The 19,610-nt window shown below is 43.8% G+C and overlaps 1 protein-coding gene across 9 annotated transcripts in view; it reads right to left on the reverse strand.

Annotated features, from left to right (window-relative positions):
* The window catches only part of EXOC1 (exocyst complex component 1), a 332,741-nt gene that overhangs the window by 283,219 nt on the left and 29,912 nt on the right, over window positions 1–19,610 (reverse strand). For 7 of the 9 annotated variants that reach the window (XM_086962628.1, XM_086962632.1, XM_086962625.1 and 4 more), the window contains exon 2: window positions 3,705–3,829. In XM_086962628.1, the coding sequence (XP_086818754.1) occupies window positions 3,705–3,828 (124 nt within the window). In that variant the 5' untranslated portion in view covers window position 3,829. Of the gene's footprint in view, window positions 1–3,704; window positions 3,830–4,887; window positions 4,993–19,610 lie in introns of all 9 variants that reach the window. The other 2 variants (XM_086962630.1, XM_086962624.1) reach the window with 1 other exon arrangement.

Here is a 19,610-nt window from a genome sequence, read left to right on the forward strand (position 1 = left end):
AGGGACATCCCCAGACTCTTTGCTGCCTTGGCTGGAATAGGAATCAGTCCTAGAGCTGCTGGGCACCAGCCCGAAGATCAGCACTTCCTGTTTTATCACAGTTTAATTTTAGTGAATTGAATGAGAACCAGTGCACCATTTCTGATATGCAGTTCCTAAGGTTATCAGGCACAGACCGACATTCTTCCTGAAGGTAAGCAATAATTTGAGTGTCATCCCACAAAAGTTATCACTTATTAAATGTAATACCGTAACCCAATGTTATCCTTTGGGAGAGGTAGACATTGCAGTAATGTAAAAACAAATATAGGGGTTTTTCACCACTACGAAGTGTAAAACTTAGAAGTTCATGCCCAACTTTTTAAATACAATTCACCCTATCCTATGGACGCTTAGGACCTACCCTAGAGGTGACATATGTATTAACAAGCATTGGCATAGCCAATAGGTCTCGCCTTTGGGACCGTATAAGTGTTTAGCCAAGCAACATTGATGCTGTTGCACCAAGGACATTGTGCTGCATAACTAAATACTTATAAGGTCCCAAAGGCGAGACCTCAAACCCAATAGTAACTTTTCTATGCACCTATAACAATCCTATTTTTCTATGATCTTTATTAAAACTAAGAAAGGTTTCTATGCATGTTTTATGCACAGTTGCCTAATAGGAAGTACCCATAATGTTATATTCAAAATGTGTGATGGTTAATTAATATATATAGATTTTATTACAATCATTTGGCTGACAGGTTTCGATGTCAGCATGTTTTTGGCTGTATTTAATTGGGCAGCATTGTTGGTTTGGTTGCACAGGCGCTGCGAGAAATTAACATTTGCCAGGAAAGTTCTCGGGCACACAAGCCTCACAGGAGAGGCGAAGGGAGAAGCTTGGGTGTTGCCATGAGCCGCAGCGATTAAGATGTCCTGGTTTGCAGTCAAGGCTGTGCTACTGTCACAGCTACTACGACTCCCCTGCCCAGTGTTTGCAGACACTCCGTGCAGAAGAGCACTGAGTAACGTTCTGCTTCACAGCTGGGTGAAGTTCTCGTCCTGTTGATTTAACGCGCTTTTTACTGTCTATTAAAAGTTGCTCACCATTTGCCTTGCCATTAACCGAAGGTCGCGCCGCCCTTCCGCCCGGTGCATCCACCATGTCTCACCGGTCGCTCTGCAACATTGGGGAATAGCTCAGACACCACATGCGATTTAAACATTTACCTTTCTATTGCCAGAAAACACTTGGCTACTGCAAGGAGCTGTCGTGGACTGCGCAAGTGTTTCCTGCCCTCTGAACTCGTCTGATAAACAAAGAAATACAAATATGTGTGTGTTTGTTACCTGTAAAGCCATCGCGGGAGGGGGAAGTGAGGCAAACAGGCACCCTAGGAATGCGTCTGTGAGCAGGAAGCGTATGTTAGCTCAAAAGCGAAAATAAACAAAAAAAGCTTTTGAAGAAAAAAGCACGGTAGCGTGTTCTGTTCAATTAGGAACCTGATCCAGGTACGCCGCTGCTCGCTCCCGAGACCCAAAGGCCATGGGAGTCAACGTTTAGAGAAAAGGCGGGACATGCACCCGCCTTTGGCCAATTGCGTGCTTTCATTTTTGAAAGCCACACGCAAAGGCCAATACAATGTGTGGAAAATCTAAAGCCACACGCAAGAGTTTTCTGAAAGTCTCGAGTGATTCCAAGAGGCCATCTCCTAGAGATGCACATGCGCGCTGCGCTAGGCTCGACCTCAAAAGGAAGGTTTAGGTCTGGCGAAAGGTTTATTTTGCAAGGTCAAAACAGCATTTTAAACTGCATACACAGGCTGAAATGACAGGCCTGGTACAGGTCTGAAAAGGCTACTTATGCAGGCGCACCAATCAGTGCTGTAGGCCCACTAGTAGCATTTAATTTACAGGCTCTAGGTACCTGTAGCATCACTTTACTAGGGACTTGCAAGCAAATTAAGTGTGCCAATTAGGTGCAAGCCAATTTCAGCATGTTTAGGGAGAGAGAGTCCTAAAAGCTAACAAAAAAGGGTTCGCATTGGTGGCTGCGATCCGGCAGAGGACACTTGGGATTAATTACCAACGGAGAGACACTTGCAGATCGTTGCAGTATCCACTATTATAACTAGCGACCCCTGAGCGCGTTTATTACCCTGAGACACGAACCGGCTGGTCCGGACTCGCCCAGCACACAATGGACGTGCTCCGACAGAAATCCACCTGAGACTTCTTGTTCTTTTTTAAAAAGCACACGCCCAGCTGTTTCCAGATCACTGAGAAACCAGGATCATACTGCCCCCCTAGTGGGCGGTTTGAAACTGTTAAATACCAGGTAAATGGAAATATTGTCAGTCCTGATGATGGTCCCAGGTTATTTAGAGCAAAGGATCGAAACGTCGACATCTTCTAGTCCCCACACAACTTAACATTGTGTATAATTCTGTTATGACCAGCACTTTGGCAATACTTCTAAATTGAAACACTGACTTGAAAGTAGCCAATTTTGCTCTGCCTTTGCCTGTAACCTTTGCATGTTGTATGTGTTTCTTCCCCTGTACTTTCCTCCCAGGTACGGTACAGGACTGTGCCCTACTACTAACCGATGTTCGAATATCTTTTGTTCTAAATTTTTGTGATTTACTATAAAATAAAATCCTGGTCCGTCTGGACATAGGAGTAATATAGCTACCTATCACGGTCTATATTCTATTATTTCCTTGACTTCTCAAGTGCTAAGGACCTTTGTTGTTTGTAATATAAGCTTGATACCCGTGTTCCTCAGCCAACTTTCGGGTCCCCTTGTTTCACTAAAAAGTGAAATATCTGCTGGCAGCTCTGGCCCTCATGAAAGGCAACCACTACACTGCAAAATCAAGTTGTGGGTGTCCATTTGCTAATCCTAGAACACAGAGACCCATGGCAGAGAGACAGCAAAGGGCTATAAAAACAAAGGAGCTTCAGAATGAAGCTCAAGTGCAACAGTGACCTACCCAAACATTGACGGGTGGGTTGAGAAGCAGATTACCAGGACACAAGGAGAGATTTCAATCTTCTCCCTAAAAGGGTAAAGCCGTTTAGCTTCCTGTAATACTAGGGTTGGGGTTATCAGAAGGCTATGGAGTATTTCCATTTTGTGAAGCCTGCATGGACTCAATTTTCTGGGTCAGATTTGCTAGGGTAAAAGAGGGAGAATGGATCCTATTCATACCATGATCAAAATACAACAGGAGCTACTATGGGGCCTATGAATCCTCATCAATAGGCCCTACATTTGATGAGCACTTCTTACTCCTCCAGAGTGCAAAGGCTCATATGATGAAGTGGGCAAGACAAGTAATATATGGCTCCTCACCGTATCTATGAAAAGTTTGCATGCAATGTGGAAATAAATATTGTCATTCAAATCTCAATTAGGCCTTGTTAAGGCGACATATATAACTATGCGGTCTGTTGAAGAGTAGGCAGTAATGCAGCAAATTAATGAAAAGGAGCCTAAATCCCAAGGTAATTTAGTTAACAGTGTGCGATACAAATCATTTGAATAAACTGAGCATGTAAATAAATTTGTAAGAAACATTCATAAGTATCTACATATAGTATAAGAACGTGTGAAGGTGAAGGCAAACAGATCAGTGAAGGCCTTCACTACAAATATCTGTCATTTCAAATTTGATGTCAAGTAGCCTCCATTTGAATATGCCCATCATTACCTGTGGCGCACAAGAAGCAGTTTTTCTTTTTCTTGCCTGCTTTGCAGACATTGACAATGCTCAGGAGCCGCTCATCATTGGGAGTGAAGATGTCTCTTTGTAGTGCATGCTTGATGGCCGTCATCCTGGTAGCAGAAAAGAGACAATTCAGACCTGCATCATATCTTGATGATAATGTCAAATAACATTGGCAGCCCAGGAGGTTTCCATTCCCCATACTCGCATTACATCCTTCTCTAGGGTGTCACAGTGTCTCCTGTCCTAGTTTCTATCTGTTTGTATTTGTAAACCATTTCATTGGTGATGTATATAGCAAGGGAATAATAGTTGCAATCTATAGCATTACAATGATTGCTGACCTCAGCAACAAAAGTTAATATAGGAAGACTTGGCACCAGACAACAATAAGCATGCAGCAGGATGCAACAATACTTCATACATGACAAAGGCAGTAAGAAATGAGGCATTCACCTAGAGTTTAATTAATGCATCCATGGTCCCCGAGCTTAGGGAGATAAACCACAAGTTTTGTAAACCAGTGCATCAAGAAAGCTACCTTAATCTGTGAACATCTAGACCACATTTAAAAAACCTGAACGACCCCATCTTGTTAAGATCACATGCCTGCACCAGTACAGTAATTGAGCATACAGCAGGATTATTTTATTAAATCATAAAACAGTATTTGTCAGAGTTTGACATTCCTTTACTGTGATATTAATGAGGATGTCCATAGTGTTCTGTTCTCAAACTGTGTTTCAAAGTTGAATCTTTGGTGAGAAGAATGTTTCTCTCGGATGACATAACAATTATACTAATGCTTTATTGTTTCCTTGCATGCACAATCTTGAAATTTACATTGCTTGACTCATGTTTAGTGATGAACTGTTGGACATGCTGGAGTCAAGGTTGGCTTATGACGTCCCTTGAACTGCAATTAACATTTTGTTCTCAAAAGGTTTTTAGCCTCACATTGTTTATTGGACACTTGCTTTTGCATATCAATCACCAGAATGCATCTGTCAAGCACCAGAGTGTCAGAGGCATGCCACGACTGAGCACTATCGTGCCTAACAAGCAGAAAGTCAAACTGATAAAAGCTCCAAGGTATCGGATGACGATAAATCATAACCTTCTTGTTGACCTCATTCCACACCAAAACGTTAGAAAGAACCCCGCCTACCTCAACCCAAAAGATCTGAATAACTCAAAAGGAATGTGTTGAAGTCGACTTCAACTGTCTGGCCCCCGAGACACACCAAGGAAGAATCATGTCCGGTTCTAGTATCTGTGCAAATAATGGAGCAGTATTGAATGGACATGAGAAGAACATTTTTTCACATGCCCATTTAATACATCTCCATTTTTAAGAGGTAAAACACTCCAAATGACAAATGCAGCCTAGTAACCTCTGACTGCACTTAGACCAATTAACTAGGTCTAATATATGTAGGCCCTATATAATGTGTATCACGGCCAGACGGCGCAGCGGGCTGGTGCAGCGGGCGCGCCGAAGCCGCGCCTAAGCCAAGCCCGTCTGCGCCCGTCCGCGACCGGACACGGCCCAGGGCCACGACCCCTGGTCCTGACAGTCGAATCACATGGAGCAGGAGTGATTTAGTAAGTCTTTCCTCCTATGCATGTATTCTTGGCCACCATAGTATAAGGGTCGGGGAGAACGAAGGGTGTAGACACTGCCAATTCCGTTTCAACACAGTGTTAGCAGACTCCAGGGCTAGCTGCTCCTTGCTGTCCTGCGGTCTGATCAATGTGAGGTCGCTTAGCTGTCACAAGCACGATGTATATGATCTCCTTACGGATAAACAACCAGATCTGTTGTTCATCACAGAAACTTGGTTGGATGCCAACTCTGATCCCAATATTATCCAGGCATTACCAGATGATTACCAGATGGTGCGTCTGGATAGACCTGAAGGCAGAGGGGGAGGAATAGCGATTGGCTTCAAAGAGCAATGGGCCTGTAAACTGGAACCAGTTCTTCTGGCGGGATGCGAGGCGGGTGTCTTCACCATAAAGATCGATGGGAGCACGACTGTAAAGGGACTCTTAATCTATCGTCCACCAGGACCTATGTCCAGGTTTAAAGGCAATCTTTTAGAGTGTGTCACAGAAACAGCGATGAGGAGGGATAAGTTTCTGTTACTTGGAGACCTAAATACACACTGGGAAGATTTATCAAATAAAGGAGTAATGGAGTTCCGTCAAGAACTCCACACCCTACAGCTAGAGCTAAAGGGGCAGCTCCCTACACACAATCACGGGCATCTGTTAGATCCAATATTTGCCAACTGAGAGGATGTCTCAGTTGCTCCCCCAGTGCCCCTGCCCTGGACCGATCATTTTTTTGTTCCATTTGTAATCTATCTGCCCAAACACAAAGCCACTGCCCCCACCCCACTTAATTATCCTCGACGCAGGTGGGCAAGATTCTCCCTGCCAGAGTTTAACAAGGCTCTGACCGCGGAGGGGCCCCCAGGAGGCAATGACGTGGTTACGGCAAATAAATTGCTCAACGACCGCATCACGGCTGCCCTGGACTGTACGGCCCCACTGGGCCGGTCAATAATGGGAGCCCGCAGACAAAGATCTGCTCCTTGGTTCAACGAGGCGCTGCGCTGTGCCAAAAAGGACTGTAAACGAGCAGAAAGACAGTGGAGAGTGGCATATGACGACCAGTTGAAAGAGGGCTATCTCGCTAAGAGACTCGTCTATCATAATAAGATCCGGATAGAGAAAGCCACATATTACGCAGACAGAATCCAGGGGGCAGAGAACTCTGCTAGGGAATTATTTAGCATATATAAATCCCTGGCCATCCCGAAAACCTCCTCTCTAGCCGAAGATCACTCGGTAGCAGCATGCAATCGCATTGCCAACTACTTTGGGGACAAAGTGTCTAAGATTTATTCTGCTTTTCCCGCTATACCACCAGTAGTGGAAGAGCCAGCAGACTCAGTAAGAGAGAAGTTGGTCAAAACCTGCTACTCAATTTCACTACCCCCACACCCGAGGATCTAGTTAAAATATGTAGATCGGTGAAATCAGGCTCCCCTCGTGATCCCGCCTCCCCAAAAAGGTTGGGGGACAGCCTGAAGACAGTTGAACCCTACATTAGGCACCTGCTGGATGTCTCTTTCCGGACCAGCTCCATACCAGAGGACTGGAAACAGGCTGTGGTGCTCCCCCTCCGCAAGAAGCCCAATATAAGCTTTGAGAAGCTGGACAACTTGCGTCCCATTTCCCTGCTGCCTTATTTTTCTACGGTAGCGGAGAAGGTGGTAAACAAACAGCTAATGAAATTTGTGGAGGAGAACAACCATCTTCATCCTACCCAATTCGGGTTTCGGCCTCGTCACTCCACGGAGTCTGCCCTTCTCAGGGCTACTGAAACACTCAGGCAGGGTGCTGACGAGGGCCAAACCATGGCCTTAATTCTCTTAGACCTCAGCGCTGCGTTCGACACTGTAGCACATTCCATCTTGCTACAGTGTCTGAGCAAAGGAGGGGTGAGAGGGGCAGCGTTGAAATGGATCCACTCATTTCTAGCTGGCCGAGGCTTCCAAGTGAGGCAAGGTGACTACTACTCGGAGCGAGTTTCTTTGGACCAGGGGGTGCCGCAGGGCTCGTCCCAGAGTCCAACTCTCTTCAATCTTTATGTTGCCCCGGTTGCCACCATAGTAGAGAGTCACGGCCTCCGCATGGTGTCATACGCTGACGACACGCAGCTGGTCATCTCCCTGTCGCGTGCGCCCGGTCTCTCGGCGGACATCTTCAGAGCATGCATGCAAGACCTAGCTGCCTGGATGTCCACCAATTGCTTCAAGCTCAACGGAGGCAAGACCAAGGTGCTGGTCGTGGGGGGAGACAAGGCGGCGTGGACGTCGGCATGGTGGCCGCCATGCCTAGGTCCAACACCTACCCCTTGCCAAAAAGCAAAGAACCTGGGTATCTGGTTTGATACCGACTTGACCTTTGGCCCTCAGATTAATCGGGTGGTTGGATCATGCTTCGGGACACTCAAAAGCCTCAGGAAGGTATTGAAGTTCTTACCGATTAAAGCCTGTCAAACCCTGGTACACTAGTCACATCTAAGATGGACTATGGCAACCTTCTCTATTTAGGGACTTTGGAGAAGAATCTGAGCCGCTTACAGGTCTTACAGAACGCTGCTGCCCGACTAGTGCTCAGACTACCCAGATGAGCTGCCTCTACAGCGGCTCTCCGGTCCCTGCACTGGCTTCCGGTTAGAAGCAGGGTAGATTTTAAAGCACTATGTACTTGCCATCGGATTATCAATGGGAGGTCTCCCCTCCCTCTGAAAGGACTGCTGACACCTTACGAGCCGTCCCGCTCCCTTCCGGCACGGGGCTCCTGTCCATTCCCAAGGTGCCCAAAGCACGGATGGGCGGCAGATCCTGGACGAGACCACTACAGACTCTTATGAGCAAACCTCTCCATATCAGGAAAGAGGTACCACAAGAACTGCAGAAATTAAAAAAAACTGAAGGATAAAAGGTAAAGGGCCCTACTTACTGTCATTCAGACCATAGCCTTTAAAGCAGAAACATTCATACACAATATATTAAGCATACTAAAGCCAATGAAACAGTTAAAATGTATTTAAAAGGTAATTTATAGATAATAAAAACCTTCCTATTGCATAGGTAAATACCTCCTATCTACAAAAAGATTCACGGCTTTTCTTCGAGCTGGAATTCCATACTTATGGAGAATTTGCCCTAAAAATATGTTCTATACTGGCAATAACCACAGACAATCTCTCCAAACATGACGAGAGTGACCCTTATGTTTAGACCACATGTGCATTTTTTTTATTTCTACCTTGAATTGTATTCTTCACCACACAAAAGAAAAGGTTTCAGCCCAATGTTAAATTTTAGCACTACTTGTCGAAAGGCTACATTGTGTAAAGAAACAGAATATGGAAAAACTCTCAGCTCTGCCACAACATCTCAAATACCTCAAACATTTTCCCTGGTACATGTTTTGGTTACTAAGGTTACTAATCGAAGCTCAGATCTGAATACACTCACTTGTAAGTTTGTGTTCACCAATTCTATTGACAACCTACTACAAATATCTTATAATATACGCCTGTCTTCTTGTTCCAATTTTAGTTGACTGTGTAAAATGTAATTTTGGCAGAGTTTTGCCATTTTTTGGTTCACACTATTTCCCATCCAAATCCAGAATCTTATTACATCAGCAGAGGTTAAGTAACCTCAAGCTGTTAAGTCAGCTTCAATTCTTATAGCCTGGATCATTGCCGATTTTTTTTTACCATCTTCATAAACCCAATCATATTTATTGCTTACATATAATAGTTCTGCGCCATATTGAAATTTTGGGTGCATCATGGGGGTGTAAGCTGCTAAAACCAGGCTTAGAGATGGAACATTATATCCTTTACTATAGCCTTATCACCCACCGTAGAGGGCTATACCCGCTATTAAAGGCCCTCTCCAGCGTTAAAGGCCCTGAGGCGAGGGCCTTTAACAAAGGAGAGGGACTTTAATAGCTGTATAGCCCATCTACGAAGGGCTATAAGGCTATTAGAACATTCTGTCACTAGAGGACAGAATGTTCTAACAAAAAAAACACAAAGCCTTTTGGGAGCGTGAGGGGATTGGAATCCCCTCAGGTTCCCTGAAGCCTTTGTTCACAGCCAGAGCTGTGAACAAAGTATGTATTGGCATACTTGAGAAACATTGGAATGTTGGAGATTCAGGCTTATACCAGCCATTATAAGCCCAGAGCACTCCATTGTTTTCAATGGAGCTCCCAACATTCCAATGTTCTAATAAATGTTTCAAGCCCACTCCCAGACGAAAGTGCTCTTGCTTTTCAAATACTACGGCCCAGATGTATCAAGATAGTTATTTGCTATTCCCTAATTGCGAATCACAAGGATTCGCAATTAGGGAATCGCAAAATTCCAAGCATGAAGGTGTATAGTACACCTTTTGCGATTTCTAGGAGGTCGCGAATTACCTACCTCATGAATATTAATGAGGTAGGTCGCAATTTGCGACCCCCCAGGAATTGCAACAAGCATTGGCATAGCCAATAGGTCTCGCTTTTGGGACTTCATAAGTATTTAGTTATGCAGCACAATATCCTTGGTGCAACAACATCAACTGTTGCATGACTAAACATTTATGAGGTCCCAAAGGCGAGACCTATTGGGTATGCCAAAGCTTGTAAATGGATCGCCTTCACATGGAAATCAACCAAAAAGGTCGATGGACTCCCAGCATCCTCTCTGATGTCAAACGTGCCTTTGTGCTCAAGCCTTCAGACTCTGTGAGGTAACCTAGCGGGTAAACTGGCAGAAAATCGCCCAGCAGTGCAGGTTTTAAGTCTGCAACAGTGGTCTGTTCTGTGTGTCTGTGGGAGGAGTTCACATTTCATCTCCTGTCAGACCCCCTAAAATGTGTGTATAACACACAGCGTCACTTGTCACAAGTGTGACCCATTAGAATGTATCGCTTTCCTGTCCATGTGTCAGGAGCATGGATTTTTGCTTCCTGTGCGGATGTGAGATGAGTGTACCCCATATCTCATTGTGCGCTGGGTCAGGCGAGACCTAAAAAATTATTGGTGGCCGCTGAGACCAGCAGAGTCTCTTCTTACCTGTGCTGCAGTTGAAGAGGCCAGTGAAATAGTTTTCTTGTTTTTTTTTTTAACTTAACCCACCACCACTGCTAATGAAGGTTGATCTGTCAACCTGCAGCACTGTCTATCTGATCTCTCCTCTTTTAGACTTGAGAGGAGAGGGATTGATTGGCTGACTGCAGTGAAGCAATTTATAAGGTAAATCTTAGCACTCTGACTAAATAAAATGCCATACTGAGCTAATTCCAGAAGCTCCGACAGACTGAAAATGCATATATTTTAGACCCAATTAAAGTTTTGGGGAAATGGGAGGTGTGTTAATTTTGGGGAAGGCAAGGCTAAATATATGGTTTACAAATTATATTTGGGGATACTCACATGATGATGAATACAAGAGGCTTTGAAGCTACTTAAAGCGACAGAGAACTACTTCTTGATGTTCTTATTTTTCCAATATTTTTGTATCTGATTCGTGACGGCATGAAATGACAGAAGCTGCATTTTTCAAACTAAAATACTGCTAATGTTTGGAAGTAGGTAAATCAAGAGTATTTATGGTATTGTTTTTTTAAGGCTTAGAGACTTTGGATAGCAATAAGTTGGCTCCGTTCTTCTGCTCCAGTAAAAAAGACGATATTTTTAAAGTCCCTGTGATTTTACTTAAAATGTATTTATTTATGAACAGACTCTATGACCAGCAGAGCGCTTTACAACAGCAACAATGCAGAGATGAATAATTTCAGTAAGGCGGTATAGCTTCTGCAGTTATTTTTGGAGCAAGACCTACAAGGGTCAGATTAATAAATCACCAACCAGTTATAAACCAAATACATTTAGGCTGTATAAAATGTTCATGCTAACTGGTTTGTAAAGCGTGTACTTTAAAATGTAACTGGTTTTGGGCACTAACGAGACCGGGCACATTGCTAATTTTCTTTCAGTTATTCATGATTGAATGAGATACCAGATGCTAGAGTGAGCATAGCTTCCCATGGGGAAAGAAATGGTCCTGATAATCGACAGGTGAGGCCTGGCTAGGTACATGAAATCTCTTAATGAAATGTTGTGGGTGTAACTTATGTTAGAAACGGGTGCCTTTGTCTAGGAAAAGGAATACAAATAAAGTGTTATGTAGCAAGGCTCTGAAAAGGGTAGGGGCAGTATGGATGTCTTTGGGTAGGGTGTTCAATAAGAAAGTTGGGCCTGCAAGAAGTCTGTGTTCCCTTTGTTTTTGTAAGCAGACTTTAGGATGATAACAAGATTCGTTTTGGATTAACAGAATGTTAAAAGGGAAGGCAGCATTTTAACTTGTGCTGTAGTTATTTAGGGGCAGAGTTGTACAGCAGGTAAAGCAGAATATTTAAATTTGACAACTCTTCTCAAATGCCTAACTAAATTTGAGGCTTTTGTTCTCATTTGATTTCATAGGTAAAAACCGAGGATCGAGTACAAAGCAGTCCAGTAGTCAAGCTGTGAATTTTCTAGAGTATAAACTATCACGGATTGGTTTAATAGAGAAATTAATGGAAGGTTTTTTTCCACGTTGCCCCTGGGGAACAGTTGGATAAGTGGAGGTGAATTTTACTAATGGGGATACAACGCTTTAAAAATATGTTAAAATGAAGTAACATTTCTAAATAAAGGCCATGTCATGCAGAAACTGAGTTTCAATGTTGTGTTTTAATTGTCTTGTTTAGGCAATGTATGTGATGTATTGGTACCACACCAAATGTTTGTAAAGGTATTTTCAAAAATGTCAATAAAGATAGTCTTTAAAAGACAGAAAACCAAGAGGGTTTTAATTGGTGCATCAAAAAGGCTACTCCAACCCAACTGTCCACCGAAATGTTTTAGACACAATGTTTTGATGGTCAGAACCATGTGCCTTTAGTGGGCCAGGTTCTGACAGTCCTCAGCAACGACTGTAAAAATACAATTGGCTCTTGAAAGAGGTTCCCACAGGCCACTTATGCCTGCCACCATAAAAAATGAAATAAGGAAGGCTGGAGAGTGAAAGTTAGGATGTTACCTTAATGTGTGTATGAAGAATGCATGGAGTACTTTCAGTAACTGCTGATCAATCAACAGCCTTTCTAAATATTATTTTGGGTAGTTACGTTTTCTTACATTACTGCATAGTGATTGGCCAGTATACTACAGAAGAAGAAAGCGGAGGGCAGAGTTCTCAACAGACATCCTTTGCATCACCCAGTCCCTCAGTCTAAAAATATTATTCTTGGTGGAACCAGGTAAGTGTTGTGCTCCATCAACTTCAGGGCAGGAAGAAAAATAATGTCTCCTGGATGCACAGTATATGTAGTGTAATGTATAGGCTTAAGCAGATATTTCTATTAATACTAAACTTGAGCAACAGAAACAATCATCTCTGTTGCTTACTGAGAATATTAAAACCAAACTTAACGTCACTCATTTGATCACTCTTGGACAAAAAAAGCATATATTTGATCCAGAGTTTAAAACTTGTGCCTTCCACGTTACATGCTACTCTAGGCATCCTGTGCATAACTAGCAGCTGTTTTACCAGCACTAGTGATTAGAAGGTTACACCTAAATCTCCACAGTAAGCTACTGAAAACGATACATAGGGCAGAAAAAACTGACATTAAGTTAATTAACAGTCTGGATTAACATTCCTTCTGTGGAAGAAGGCAACATGAAGTTCAAAGATTTAAAAATTATAGAAGATAAACAACGCTTTTCAGTCTTCGTAGGATGATAAAATGAAAACCACTGTGTGAGTAATAAAACCTATTATTTACAGTGCTAACTCTCTGCAAAATTGAAGCACCGTGTGCTATATTAACAAACAAGGCTTTGAAAGATGTGCGCGCGTGAGCGCCCACCTCGGCGAAAGGAAATATATGTTTCCAATTAACGCGAGACGCGGCGGGGGAGGAGCTGCTGGATAGGAGGGGGTGCGTTACAAGACTAGAGACCAAGAAAGGTGATATGGGGCAGATGCCAATATCCAGATAGATAAGCAGAGCATGCCTGTTTGGTGCGGGCGTGATGTCGAGTGGTGTGCGCGCGATGTTGCTTCCGTACTGTGCAGGTCAACTTGCTCAATGTGTGAAGCATGTGATGGCTGATGGAGGGCAGGGGGTTTGAGGGTGCGTTTTAACATTGAGCACCTAAAGCAACCGCTTTCAGCCTGGATGTATCAAGAAATGGTCACGCTCTCTTGCACAGTCATCTGTAACATGAGAACTCAAACAAGCATTGGCCGAAAGAGTGAAAGTGATTGCGATCAAGCACGGCGAGCGATGCGTCATATGGGGCCTCGGCTCCTAAGCGTGCGCCGTTGCACATGCACGCAAGCTGTTGGCCGGACATGGTAGCATTTTTCTAAGCCCTCACTATAAGTATCGCCAGATCAGCGCATGTGCTGGGTCAAGCGAGACCTAAAAATCACGGGGATGGTGACCTGCTGAGATCAGCAGACCACCATGTCAGTGACTGCTTTTAAATAAAGCAATCTTTTTTTTTGTAAAGCATCCCTGTGTTCCTTAAAGTAAAACGAGATGCTTTACAAAACAAAAAAGGAAAGGTTTTCTTTTCATTTTTAAAGAGCAGGCAGTGTTCCATGGGACCAATGCCTGCTCTTAAAAATGGTTTTACAAACATTCACAAAGAGGAAGGGGTCCCTTCCCATTCGCAAATGGGTTACCACCTACTTGAAGTAGGTGGTAATATGCGAATGTTTTGCCACCACAAATGGGGTCACAAAACATTAATATATACCGATGTGATTCAGTATTAGGAAGGGACGCCCTAAACACGCCCCTTCCTAATACCGAATCACAAACCCATTTTGCTATTTGGTAACAGGTTACCAAATCGGAAAATTAGGTTTGCTGCATTGGAAATGCAATTTTTGCGTTCGCAAACGGGCAGATTCTGTGAATCTGCCCGTTTGCGAATGCAAAAATACTTGCTACATCTGCCCCCAAGATGGTAATTCCACAGCAAATTCTTCCCAAACAACGTCCCTAAATATTTATACTTGTTTACTACTTCTATTTTCCCTAAATGCATGCATAATTCAAGTTTCCTTTCCCAAACACCATAACTTTGTTTTTTCCATATTAATTATTAGTGTTTTCTTTGTGTGAGAATTGTCAAAGGTTGCTAACTTCTTCTGAAGATCTATTACTATCAGATGCATAATGACTAAGTCATCAGCATATAAGAGACAATGGATTTGTAAGCCACACATACTACTAACTGGAAATCCTTAACTGCTGTCACCGAAAAGGGCCTACCAAGTATGACACACAGCTCCTCAGCAGCTGAGGTTTTCTAAAATGCTATATACAGGATCCTGGTTGACCTTCCAGATGTCTTCAAAGACAATGAGCATATGCTGGTTTTATGCCTGCGCCAAAAGGGAGGATGCCAGAGACTGCACCACCCTCCAGAAACTCACTCTGCCTCATGAGAAGTGTTAATTGTTCAAGCAGCACCTGCAGTTCTTAGGGCATATTCTCGATGGCTGGGGTGATGGTCAAGAATCGGGGCAAGCACTGCAGGATGTACCTACACTTCGACTTTTCGCCCTAAGTGGGGTGGGTATGCCCAGACGTGGGTCCCTTGCTCACTGTGCCACTGGATTCAAGCTAGCCTGGCTGAAGAAGGGTGACATACCCTGAAACCGTCCCAGGATGCTTATTTCTGATCCAGGGAGGACCTGGCCTGGCAGTTGTATGGACTGTTCCCATGAGGCACAGGGTCAAGACTGATTTGCATATGGCTGGGTACAAACTGGGGTGGCGTAGGGGGCAAAAGAACGAGGGATTTAACCCAGAACTTTTGACTGGGGCAGAATGTTTGCATGGTCAGCATTCCGTCCATGATTTGTTTGCTGTAACACTTTTCGCCCTAAGTGGGATGGGTATGCCCAGACTTGGCTCCCTTTCTCAGTGTGCCACTGGATTTAAGCTAGACTGGCTGAAAAAGGGTAACATACCCTGAAACCGGTCCCAAAGATGTTTGTTTCTGGTCCATGGAGGACCTGCCCTGGCAGTTCGGTCTGGACTGTTCCCATAAGGTACAGGGTCAAGACTGATTTGCATATGGCTGGGTCCAAACTGGGGTGGCGTAGAGGGCAAAAGAACAATAGATTTAACCCAGATCTTTTGACTGGGGGAGAATGTTTGCATTCTCAGTACTCCGTCCATCATTTGTTTGCTGTAACACTTTTCGCCCTAAGTAGGATGGGTATGCCCAGACGTGGGTCCCTTGCTCACTGTGCCACTGGATTCAAGCTAGCCTGGCTGAAAAAGGGTGACATACCCTGAAACCATCCCAGGATGCTCGTTTCTAGTCCAGGGAGGACCTGGCCTGGCAGTTCGGTCTGGACTGTTCCCATGAGGCACAGGATCAAGACTGATTTGAATATGGCTGGTTCTAAACTGGGGTGGCGTAGTGGGCAAAAGAACGATGGATTTAACCCAGATCTTTTAACTGGGGGAGAATGTTTGCATTGTCAGCATTCCGTCCATCATCATTTGTTTGCTGTTACACTTCGAAGCTTCCGCTGAAAGGAATAATACTGTGGACAGTTTATACCCAAAAGGGAGTCACAATATGACATTTTGAAGGAACAAGATAGTGGCTGTTGGCTGAAAAAGAACTGCAAGGTTTTCAAGACATCAAAGATATTTTCCTGGCTAAAACCACCATGGCGTACTTTGATCAACACAAAAAGACTGAACGGCCAGAAGACCCGAGTCCCTGCGTGCGGGGAGCAGCACTGCTCCATGTACTGCCTGCGTTTTGACAGACCACGAGGACCAGTAAACAATGATACAAATTAAAAAGGAAGCATTCCCTATCTCTTCAGGATGTTGTGTTATTGATATGGACCCTTATTCTCTGAATTTACAGCTCACAAGCTGCAAATGCGGTCTTTCCAGAGATAAACGTTTATTACATTCATGCTTAGAGAAATGGGTTCTGAAGTGTGAATAGTACTGCTTCGCTGTTGTGAACTGCACAGATCCTAAGAAACTCAGGCATACTTGACCTGCCTGATGCTTCTAGCAGAAATCTATGCACAAGGTGGAGCACTTTAGAGCTATTGTGGAAGTAGAAATTCAAGGCGCCTCGGGCCAGTGAATGTTGTAGCAGAAAAAGCAAGTATGAAAGCGTGAAAAGAGTCAACCGGGCACTAACAAATGGAGAAATCTGCTTCAGAAAGACTGAAACTGGGTGACAGAGCATGTCTGTAAGAAACAGGGTTATTAGTTGTGAAGGATGTGAGGCATGTGCAAGTAATAGGTCCACAATTGTCACCTTACTGGAAACCAAGTATCTATTGTAGCATTTGAGTTGCTTGGGTTAGCGAAGCAGAGCAGTCCAAGGCCTATTCAGGGGAGGTGGTGTGGGCTAGTAATCACCATTCTTTGGCACGCAATAACAACATGTATTATTTATTTATTTTTTACTTTTATATAGAGCTGGCTAGACCCAAAGGTATCAGAGGGCTTTACATATTATGCGAGTACGTTTACTCGAAGTACATGTGGGGATTCATATGGGACAGAACACTTCATACAATAAGTATAGAAAATACAGAATAGAGGTACGGTTAAATAGTCACAAAAATATATAGCAATAAAGCATTATGCGTTGGAGACAAAATAGGCACTGAATGAGTCAGACGGCTGCCTCTGCAGGTCTAGCCGATTAGGGTAGTGTCTGAGAACGTGGATCAGCTTATGTTCGTGTTGAAGTAGTTGTTGAGCGGTAGAACTCGGAGGTCCAGTTTAAAGCAGGAAAAGAAGGGGTTGCAGCAGAGATCCTTGGGGAGTAAGTTCCACATCCTAGGAGCATTTCCTTAAAACGAGCGCACCTGGGAAGATTTCTTCTTCAGAATGGGAGGTATAAGAAGAAGTGATTTGTAGCTTTATTAGTGCCCGGCCTTTTCCTGCTCTATATAGTTTGGGTTCTAGGTATTTGGTTTTATATATGAAGGAATTTGTGGGTGATACAAGCTGTTTTGAAGGCACATCTTCCTTCAATAGAAAGCTAGTTGAGATTCTTGAGGGTAGGAGAGATGAGATAGAACTGTTTAGTTCCTGTAAGGAGTCTGGCAGCCGCATTGAGAACAGCGGCTTGGGGGGCAAGGTGACTTTTTGGAGTTCCTGTGATGATGAAGTTGCTGTAGTCACATTTTGAGCGGACTAGTGATTAAGCTACTGTTTTAAGATCACCAGGGAGAATGATTATCTAGTCAGTGCATTTTGTACACAAACTACCAAATGCTACATATTAATTTACAAATATATACACCAGGCAGATGGAATTATCTTAAGTGACATTCTGAAATCACATTTGACCACTACTTGGTTATGATCCCTAAAAATCACAGTACCCCCCACCTAAATCAGGTAGAACATCACAAGGAGCTTTCTCCTTTGCTTGGCTCCTGCTACTCCCCTCAATGGTGCCCAGAGTCCTGGCCTTCCCTCCACTTGGTCCTCAGGAGGTCTAAAGGGGTCAGTGTCACTAGCCCTGGAGAGACCCATTTTGTCCTAGGGGTCAGCTGCAGACAGAGTCCTTAGTCCATCAGGGGGGTTGTCCTACCAGCTGTCCATGGTGTTGCCGTCCAGGTCCAGAGTCTTACTCTCTTTCAGGTTCCAGGGATGCCACTTTTATGCCCAGCACCACCGTCTGGGTGAGGGAACACCCCTTTGTCTAACCCTAAAATTGGTTCTGGTCAGTTCCTCTCTTTCCCTCGAGTTTCGCTCGAAACTGGCTAGTGAAGCAAAGGCAAGCCTAGTGTCAGGTTCTTTTGAAGTGTAATCAGGGGAAGGAACGGGTCCCCCCCCCCAGTTATCCTGCCAGGAAGACCTATTTCTCCCTGCACCCAGGCTCTTTTGTTCAGTGCCTGGCTCTGATATGGATTTCCATGTGTGAGAGCCAACACCAGTTCATGCTACTGGCCACTCAGGGAAAGCCCTTAGAAACTTTAGATAGGGAATACCAACGTTCTAAAAGTGATGTTTCCAAATTAATAATTTAAAATCTGACTTTACCATAAAAGAGGATTTTAAATTACAAATGAAATTAGCGGAAGAAGTATTTCTCTAGTTGCTATCAATCTACATTTAGCATTTAATAAATGTAACAGTGTACCCCAAAGAGTCTTAATGACAGCAGCCTCCCTTGCTACAGTGGAAATTGTTTTGGGGGAATATTTCACTATAAGGACCTATTCAACATTAATAACTACATGTCCTACTTTTAAATATCATGCCTCCTGCCTTTATGGCAATGAGGCCACATATTGGTGACATATTGATAATTAAAAGGAAGGTTTAAGCCTAGCAAAAAGTGTTACTGTGACAGTTTAAAACTGCCACAGATGTGGAGGCTACGCTGATGTACCCACACAAGGTAACAATTAAGGCGAGCCTAAGATCATTCAGTTGAAAATCCTCCATAGGGTGTACTACAGTAGGAACAGGCTCAACCCCCCCCCATCCCCCACACAAACTATTGCCCGAGGTGTGGGACCCCAGATGGTACATTCATGCACACAGTTTTCCTGTCTGGCAATAGAAAACTACTGGAAAAGGAGAACTGTCCTCATGTCCGAGATCCTAGGAGTACCAGTCCCGAAAAACCCACAGTTTGCTCGGTTCGGTGTCCCTGGAGACACAGACCTACTGAGGAAACAGCTGCTGTTCTTCTCGCTTGGGTTTGCCCTAACTAAACAAGAGTGCAAGAAACGGGGGAGATAGGGATGTCCATTTTGAAGTTTCACTTGTGGCCAACACATTAGGGAGACATGTATACTGTAAACTGATTCCAAAAAGAACAAAATAAAAAAGTATCCAGGATGACCCTCTGCTCCATCTCCCACTCTCGATCACTCTTAAGCCCTAAACCATATGCGTTCCTACCACTCTGTGACCTTCCTCTCTCTCACACTCTTTCCACCATCAAAGGTTGAGAACTTATTTTGCTACACTTTGAACTCTTGTGTGGAAAGCAATACTCACACATGCACTTGTCAAAAGCAATCATTCCTAAAAAGTAGATCATTCATGTATACACAAAAAAGCCGTAGCAAAAGCATAGGTAGAACCTGACTGACAAGATGAATGATTCATTTAAAAGAAAGTAACATTAATAGTAATTGAAGTTAAACATGCATAGGTGTTTTTTTACCACATTCATACATTAACACACTGGTGCATGCTAACAGAGGTGCCTATCTTA

Source organism: Lissotriton vulgaris, chromosome 3_1 (assembly GCF_964263255.1).
Source record: "Lissotriton vulgaris chromosome 3_1, aLisVul1.2, whole genome shotgun sequence".
NCBI classification, from domain to species: Eukaryota; Metazoa; Chordata; class Amphibia; order Caudata; family Salamandridae; genus Lissotriton; species Lissotriton vulgaris.